At 30.8% G+C, this 9,780-nt stretch overlaps 1 protein-coding gene across 1 annotated transcript; it reads right to left on the bottom strand.

Moving 5' to 3' along the window:
* Positions 1–3,566: 3,566 nt before the first annotated feature.
* LOC126889281 (uncharacterized histidine-rich protein DDB_G0274557-like) lies at positions 3,567–7,520 on the bottom strand. The gene is made up of 2 exons (XM_050657400.1): positions 7,357–7,520; positions 3,567–4,128 (listed from the first exon to the last, which is right to left on the bottom strand). Exons 1-2 carry the CDS (start codon positions 7,369–7,371, stop codon positions 3,811–3,813), a joined length of 333 nt encoding a protein of 110 aa, XP_050513357.1. The 5' UTR covers positions 7,372–7,520; the 3' UTR covers positions 3,567–3,810.
* Between the last annotated feature and the right edge of the window lie 2,260 nt (positions 7,521–9,780).

Here is a 9,780-nt window from a genome sequence, read left to right as displayed (position 1 = left end):
AATTTTTATGGGGTGGACAAATGTCACTATAATTTTATTTTAAGATGATCCTACCATAAGAATAATACATGTCCATTTTCAATAAAAAATCTTTAATAGTTTTCGATATATTGAAAAAATCGATTTTCATTTTGTAACTTCATGAACTGTAACTTTTTTTATGAGCACATTTGTACTAAGGTAACTTAGGTTCAATCAAACTATTTTTGACTCCAGAATGTGTGGTATAATTTATGACCAATCTTTTCGGGACACACTGTATAAAACTAGAAAAATTCCACAAGATTGTCACGTTTATAGCCGTCCCTAAATCCAACAAAATCAAAAAATGTAAAGAAGTTCTAATAAGTTTCATGTCCCATGTTTCAAACTCATTTCTGAAAATAATTCATAACAGATTTTACAAAAAGTGTGAAAAGGATATGGGACCAGAATAATTTGGTCTCAGGAACGGTGTGGGAACCCCAGAGGCCTTGTTTAGTTTCAATTTGCTCATGCAAAAATGTCGAGATCAACAAAAGATGCATTTGGCATTTCATAGATTACGAAAAGGCCTTTGATAAAGTCAAGCACGAAAAACTAATTTACAAAAAAATATCGGTCCCAATGATATATGAACTCTATTGGAACCAAAATGCCATTATTAGAACGGAGATGGGGGATACTGAGACCATACAAATCCAAAGAGGAGTTAGATAAGGTTGTATATGTATACTGTCGTTATTATTATTCAACCTGTATTCAGAGATTATCACCAACCAAGAATTTTTCACCAACCAAGAATTTTTCAACAACTGAGATCTTGGTCTAACTCTACGATATCTCATGATAAAATGTACATACAATACTACTAGTCCAGGGCGGATCTGGTTTGAGATGGACGTTGAGAGGTGACTCTATTTTTTTTACAAAAATAGCTTGGAATTAACCCATATAATAATAATTGAGTTATCCTCCCACTCAAAAAGGTCCGGAACATTGTTTAAATAATCAAAATGACAAAAAATGAAGGAAAAATTCGATTTTTTTCTTCGTTTTTTGATTATAACTTTAAAAGTATTCACTTCCGATAAAAGTTGCACTAAAATAAAACTTGCGTACATAAATTTCCTACAATATAAGACTGTTAAAATTGTTTTAAAATTTTTATCCTTGTTGCAAAATAGCAAAAATTGCGAAAAACAAACATATAAAGTAAGTATTCGCATTTTACGTTTTTCAACCATTTCTGCTACAATTAGGACCTTCATATTTCACCCAGAAAAACTTTGTTATATGGTAAAACAATATTGTAAATTTAGTTAAGCTCGGTTTAATAAATATTGCAAAATAAATTTTAAAATCCGCCTTTAGCAAAAAAAAAGATTATTTTTTCAAAATGTTGCAGGACTGAAAATAAAGCAGATAGCAAGTTAAAATTTGTTTACGAATAGAATAATACTGTACCTTTTATTTGCAAAATTAAAATCGGTTAAATACCACGGCGTCAGGAATTTTTTTAAATAAACATTAATTTTTGGTGCTACACGCAGGACAGTAATATCTGTGGCAAAAAGTTCATCTAATGCCATCCCCTCTTTGTGAACACACACACACGCAAGACAGCGTTGTTCGATTCACACAAGTTGATTTCCACCAAAATTTCTTCTAATCTTTATCTAATATATTATTTTCTTACTCTATATTTTGTTGTATGTTAATATTTCAATTCCACAAAAATCAAACTAATTTGATTATTGTTAGTGAAAAATTGTTTAAACAATTGCGTATGTTTAAAAATAATATTCTTTTTCTCATGATCATCTTTCAGTGCGTCACAGTTTTTCGATTTCTCTCTAACGCATTAAATTGTATGTGACAGAAAAAAAGGCACGTCTTTGAATACTTTGGTAATTATTCTAGTTTGGTGATTATTGTAGTTGTCGATAGATGGCGCCATAATCAAAAAAGAATTATTTATTAAATAAAATAATAATATTATCAATATAATCTGTACAATTTATAAGACTATACAAATGAAAGAAAATACCATTTTATAAATGCAATAGACACAATTGATTTGGTTTTATTCCAAATTGAAAATAAAATTTGACAACTGTCAGATTTAACTAAAATGTCACGTTAGAATAAATGTCATAAATGTGTATTATCACCGACTTACCTTTTTTTCTATAATTTGTGACGCACTGAAAAATGTTCATGAAAAGGAGAATACACTTTTATTTTCTAAGTTAAAATATATGAACAAAGAAAGTTTTGGCTAAAAAAAGTGTTATTTCAAAGGACAAAGTATGTGCTTTTATTTTGCAATAAACAAATTTATTTATTTATTTCGAAATGTACTATAAATTAAAATTTATCAATCATTATCAAAGGTCATTGGAATGCCCAATCAGAGCGAACCTATCCGCTGTCCTTCGCGTAGCACCAAAAATTAATGTTTATTTAAAAAAATTACTGACGCCGTGGTAGTCTACCGATTTATTTTGCAAACTGCAAATGAAAAGTACATTATTCTTTTATATGCAAAAAAAATTCAACTTTCTGTCTGCTTTATTTTCAGTGCTGCAGCATTTTGAAAAAATGAATTCTTTTTGCGAAAGCTGGATTACAAAATTTATTTTGCAAAATTTATTAAACCGATCTTAATGAAATTTACAGCATTCTTTTATCATATCATAACGTTTTTCTGGGTGAAATATGAAGGTCCTAAGTGTAGCATAAATGGTTGAAAAACGTAAAATGCAAATGCTTGTTTTTTATGGTTTTTTTTTTGGAATTATTGCTATTTTACAACAAGGGTGTCAATTTTTAAAATTTTCAGTTAATTCTATATTGTAGAAAATTTAATTACGCAACTTTTATGTCGGTACAACTTTTCTCGAAAATGAATACTTTTAAAGGTATAATCAAAAAACCAAGAAAAAAATCGAATTTTTCCTTAATTTTTTGACATTTTGATTATTTAAACAATGTTCCGGACGTTTTTGAGTGGGAGAATAACTGAAATATTATTATGAGTTATTTTCAATCAATTTCTGTAAAAAATATAAGTCACCTCCACCTTGCAACATCCAAATGTACTAATATTTTTACAGATGCGCCCTGGTCTATACTGCATAATGTACAGTATTCTAGAGTATAAGCTAAGTATGATGCGTGGAAAACTTTATTATGGGTTATTATGCTATTATTATTATGCGTTATTATTCCGCCGCATTCTAAAAATTTCAAGGACTGACCATGTTAGAAATGAAGAAGTTTTAAAACATGAATAGAGATCATATCTTGGACATATGTATATTCACACACGAGAAATATAACTTTCCTCAACTAATATTGGAAGGAAAAACAGAAGGAAAGACTGATCCTGTCAAACGACAGGATGATTATTATAATCAGCGTAACATTAAGGGTTGGGCAGGACAAGGCCTTTAACATCTAGAGAAGTCATCGTCAACCTCTATTAGAGACGGCACCTAAAAGAAAAAGTAAATGCCTACGTTTTCGATTTCGACGTATTTGGTGTACTACTTTTACCTAAGTATAAGTAAAAAGCCCTTAAATTCAATAAATATTTTATTTTAAATAAATAAAAATAAATAACAAATACAAACAAACACTTAGGATTCGATAAATAGGCAGAAAATATTTTGAAAATATAATTTGCACATTGAACATTGCATTTCTAATTTGTTCGATATTTTTCCTAGAAGATATTGGAACAATTCAGATAGAACTATCTTGCGAACATAATTCGGCGGACTTTCTGATTCCAAAGCTTTTTGGCGTACCTCATCCCATTTGTAACTAAAACCGAATGCCAAATGGGCCAAGATTAAATCCAACTCCACCATATGGATACCCATGGCCATATTGGTAGTGTCCGTGGTAATGGGGATAGTGATTGTAGCCATAAGATGGATAACCGTGGTGGTGATGGTGGTTATCGTAATCGTAATGTCCATGATGGTGGTGGTCGTAGTCATGGCCGTGATGGTAGTGGTTATCGTAATGACCGTGGTCATGGTGGTCATGGTGGTCATTGCCATGATGATGATCGTGCTGGGGGGCACCCATAATCGCCAATATATTTAATGCTGCTACTAAAACTAGGACACAAAGAAGCTGAAACAGAAAAGCGACATTAGTGATGAAATAAATAAAATATAAAACACTGATTAAAATATCATTATACGAGTAGAGTTTTGTCAACCAATTTTGAGGCGAAGCAATAAAGCACTAAAATCGGCCTTACCTCCGAAAAAAAAACGACAAGACGGATCTTAATAAATCTTTTTTGCATTCTATTCGTGAATGCGCCAGGAAACTTTGTGACCCCTAGCCATGAGAAAATATTGAAAAACTGCATACAAAAAGTGCATTATTAAAGTGTATCTCAAACAGACAATAAAAAAATGCAGAACTTGTCAATTATCGGCGGAAATGTGTTTAATTTTGTTACTCTGGCGGTTTTTGAGGTCGCTGAAAACGAATATGTTATCGTGTGTGATCTCCGGAGTACCTGGTGCCCAGGATACCTACTGTTTATCTCGTCTTGTGGAGTGTTTGGCAACTTCATTAAAAAATTAGTCAAAAATCATTACTTGGGGGGTTTTAGGGGTCACCTACGACAAATATGACATCGGAAGTAATTTCCGGAGTACCTGTTGCACAGGGTACCTACTGTTTACCTCGTCTTGTGGAGTTTTCGGCAAAAAATGTATTAAAAAATTAGTTTCCGCCTTGTTTCGACATTTCTTTAAAATCTAATAACTGCTGTCAAATATCGAGGTGGACTGTTTTCTTTGGCCCACCCTGTATACTAAAAATATGCAGGAAGCAAAAATGCATTTTTGAAGCCAAGCTTAGTGTTTTTCTATAGTTAAAAGAAAAATCTTCATGATACCTGAGATATATAGAAGAGTCAATTTACTCAACAAGGGGAGAGTAAAAAGTTAAATATTTTGAACAAATTTGAAGGTAAAGGTAATTATCCGATAAATCACGTTTAAAACTTTATACTAGATTTATGAATATTATTTACTAAATTTACTGCTTAGAAAAATGGTGAAACCCAAGAATTCTTAATTTTCCATAAATGTTAACAACTATTGTAAAAAATGAAGCTACAACCAAGTACGCAACAGTTTATTTTGTTATCTTACTTCTCTGGACTGAACAGTATCATTCATTAATTTATCAAAAAATCAAAAAAAGAATAAACATTCATTTTCACCGAAATAATTATAGGGGAGTCAATAGAGATTTTGACTTCGGAAAAAATCAAACAAGATAGAACTTTCTGTAATTTGATTAAGAAATAAAAAACATATCAAAATGTTCTACTCCAGAAGTGGGTGCTTCATTTTTTATTAAACAAATGAACTGCGAAATTAGTCGTTTTTTTAAATAACTACGAAAACATAAATCTTAGAAAAAACTGACTTGACCATTGAAAAATTCAGAAAATTTCACACAAAAAACATTACATAAAGATTTTTCTAAAATTAAATATATAGCTTTTATATTTTTTTATAACGCTAAAGTCACCCTTCTCACAAATATTGGCACACTATATACTAGCGTTCGGCAAAGCGTACGGTTGAGTTATTTTAATATAATTCTTTAATGGATCGAATGAAATTCTACAAATTGGACATGAAAGAAGAATAATTAAGCTATCTTATAGTTATAATAAAAAGAAATAAAATGTATGGGCATAAGTACGGTGTGGGCGGAGAGTAAGACTTACATGAATTTTGTTTAAAAATGATTTAAAAATGTGTAACTCATACAATTTTACTTATATAACTCTCAAATTTGCACAACTTACTTTTCAAGTATCTTGCTAAATGATGTTTTATTTACAAAAAATCTTAAAAATTTAATTCAAATGATAAGACGTCTCAAAAAATGTAATTTTTGAAAACTTCGTAATTTTACAGAATTACTACCACTTTAAGAGGGTATTATTCAAGTTTGAACAGATATATTACAATTTTATAAGTATTTTTAAAGCTTAACATGTAGTTTTTGAAATGCACTACATTATTTTACTTTAGACATAAAATAAACAACTTTTTTTTTGAGAAAATTAAGAAAGATAAAAAAATGTAATACAAAAACCGAAAAATATCAGTTCAAAAAATGTTTGTACGAAGTCGTCAAAACTTTTTTCTGTACAACTTTTACCTAAAATACATTTAATAACAAGCTTAAAAAATAATAAATGTTACAAAAAAAAATTTTGAACTCGTATTTATAGTATGTCTACCTAACTTGGAACCTATTGATAACTTTTATATTATCAGTTTTACTAAAAAAGTTATTATTTATAAAATGCTTTCCATCGTATAGAATCTAAGATCAAATCATCAGATATCAAATTTTATTAATTTTATACGAGATATGTAAAAAATATGAATTTCGCTAAAGAGTAAAGTACTTACCTTTATATTTCAAAATATCGAAAATTGTTGTCCAGAAAAGTTGTTTTAAATTAAAAACTACGTTTCAATATTCAATTACATCCTTCTGATTGAAATAATGTGAACTATAAACTAAATTTAATATATAAACTATATATCATAAACTATAATTATAGTTATATAAACTATAAATCAAATATATATTTCAAATATACATATTTGATATCTGATGGTTGCATCTTCGATTTTAGACCAGGTAGAGCATTTTATGAAGAATAACGTTTTTTCGTAAAATTGATAATAACATAGTTATCATAATTGTAATAAAATGATGATGGGTATCCGTAAATTGAGAAAAAATTTGATTTTTTTTTTCAATTAGAAAGATGTAATTGTTTATTAAAACATAGTTTTTAATTCCAAACATCTTTTCATTATAACAATTTTTGATATTCTGAAATATAAAGGTACCTACAGACCTTACTTTACTCTTTAACGAAATTCTGATGGTTGAGTATCAGATTTTAGACTATACAAAGCATTTTATGAAGAATAACTTTTTTTCGTAAAATTTCGTAGTATAACTGTATAAGAGCTCAAATTTTTTGAATTTTTAAATTGTAATGCCATATTCGGATTCAGCATAATCAAAAATAAAATAGAAACATATTTTACCACAGTAAAATGATGAATTCAACAATATTTTTAAAATAACTTATACAAAATAATTGTTATTGTATAAACAATTAATAAACAGTTAGCGGCTAAATCTGTGAGTAGAACTTTTTATTTTTACCTTAACATGTATATAAACTAACAAAAAAAGTTTTAGAAAAATATAAGCTTGTTTGAATTTTTTCGAAACAATGCAGGTTTTCGTTCTCTATTGACTCCCCTATTATTACAATCTATTCAAACAACTTACCGAATTGTTAGCCATGTTGTCTTATAACTTTTATAACCAAAACACTTTTCTGAGAACCACCTTTGTTATTTGTTGATCAATATTTGGATACTTTCTTTTGTATACCAAGATATTTATATACGCCATCAGTCTCTTTCTCATTCCGGTCAAAAAGGGATTTCCCAGAATCGCGTCCTCATTTAAGAGCATAAAAATGTAAACCACGAAAGAAACTGAGAGTTTGTGCGTATATAATTAGCATAAAATGCAAATATTCGCAGCAAAATTGAAAAGTCGCAAGAGATGTCCTGATAGGCAGTTGCTTATTTGAATATTGGAAATCAATAATATTAATTATAAAAGATATGGACGCTCATTAATACTAATTGACGTCATTCGACGGACCAGTATGCATAGATCTGTTTAATGAATTAATGTACAAATTTAATCTAAATAGTATTAAATCTATGTAGTTTTGCGACAGAAAATATTCCTTCCGAATTAATAAAATGTGGCACAGATAAACTCTTTCAAGCACTTAGGTACTTGGTGTATGAACAAATATATAAACGGTGTCACACCACCCAGTTTATGGAAAGTAGCTTATATTTCTTCCATTCATAAAAAAGGAAATAAGTTGGATTGCTCAAATTACAGAGGAATATCAGTAACTAGTACACTAAGCCGGGTGTACGGGCGCATTCTTAGAAATCTCATTGAGATGGAGTATAGGGAACAAGAAGAAGAAGAACAGGCTGGTTTCCGCGCTGGAAAGACTTGCCTAGATAATGCCTTCTGCCTAAAACAATCAATTGAACAAAAATCAGCAACCAATCAAGAGACCCATCTCATGTTTGTTGAACTCCGTAAAGCATATGACAGCGTTCCTGTGACTAAATTGTGGAAATCACTACAAGAAACTAACATCAGCTACACTCTAATCAAAGCCTTAAAAATTCTATATGAAAATTCTACATCACAAGTAAGAATTGGCAACACACTATCTAAAAAGTTCATCGTTAACAAGGGTCCGCGCCAGGGCTGCTGTATTTCACCAACTTTGTTCAAGATATATGTTGCAAAAGCACTAAACCAGTGTTAACGTAAATGCCACGGTATGGGTATAGACCTCGGAGAGGTTTGTTTATATACCTTACAATTATTTGCTAATGACCAAGTCATCATAGCTAATGATAAAGACGATCTACAGTATATGACAAGAAAACTAAAGGTGGAATATGAACAGTGGGGCTTGGAAATTAATGTGGAAAAAACTAAATACCTACCCATAGGAGCTGAGTTATCCAATATTGAACTAGAAGATAATGAAGAAGTCACATCCTGTAGTGAACACACGTACCTGGGAGCAATCTTCGATAGAACGGGAAAACATGATGAGGAAATAAAGAAAAGGGTAACACAAGCTAGAAGAACAATTGGCTGCCTAAATGAAATACTTTGGAGCTTCGAAATAGGAATACCGCGAAAATTCAATATCTATGAAACACTTATTAAAAACAGTCTACTTTACGGGGCAGAAACTTGGAGAATAACCGAGAACAGCAGGAAAAAATAGAAGCTGTAGAAATGGGTGTGTTTAGAAGATCGTTAGGTATATCCCGTAGGGAAAGAGTTCCAAATGAGGAAGTAAGACGACGAATTGGAATAGCTGGTTACTTAACAACAGACATTGAGAGGAAATAGTTGATTTGGTATGGTCTTTTAGGTGGTTTTAGGCTGGTTTTTTAGCCAGAGCTGGGGCAGCAGTGTTAATTCGAAATGGACTTAAACACTATCTCCTTAATAAAGTAGAAAAAAATGACATACAGGCAACCAGCGTAGTAATAGAGGATTGGAATGGACCAAAAACGATAACAACGGTGTATTGCCCACCAAACTATCGAGCAAATAAAGAAATGTTTACAGAATTATTCAGAAATAACGGCAACAGATTCCTAGCAGGAGGCGACTATAACGCTAAACACACTAGCTGGGGATCTCGTCTAACAGCTCCAGGAAGAGGAAGAATACTGCATCAAGTCATTCAAGAACTACATCTAAATCAGCTGTCCACTTATACACCAACCTACTGGCCTACAAACCCTCAGAAATACCCAGATTGCCTTGACTTCTTTGTGACCAAAGGATTCTCCAACAATTATCTAACCATCGAACCTAATTATGATATTGCCTCAGATCATACACCAATAATAGCTACGATTCATACAAATATCCAAGAAAAACCAAAACCACTGATTCTCCATAATCAAGCTACCAACTGGAATCTATTTAGAGAAATATTAGAAAATGAAGTAAACCTCAATATATCCTTAAAAACACACCAAGAATTGGAAAACCAAGTATAACAATTTACAGAATTAATACAGTATGCCTCGTGGGAATCAACTTCACCATTGGTCAGAACCCAAAACAGAAGTCACTGTC

This window comes from Diabrotica virgifera, chromosome 8 (assembly GCF_917563875.1).
Source record: "Diabrotica virgifera virgifera chromosome 8, PGI_DIABVI_V3a".
NCBI lineage: Eukaryota > Metazoa > Arthropoda > Insecta > Coleoptera > Chrysomelidae > Diabrotica > Diabrotica virgifera.
Note: the sequence above shows the minus strand (reverse complement) of the source record. Positions and strands in the feature narration are given on the sequence as shown.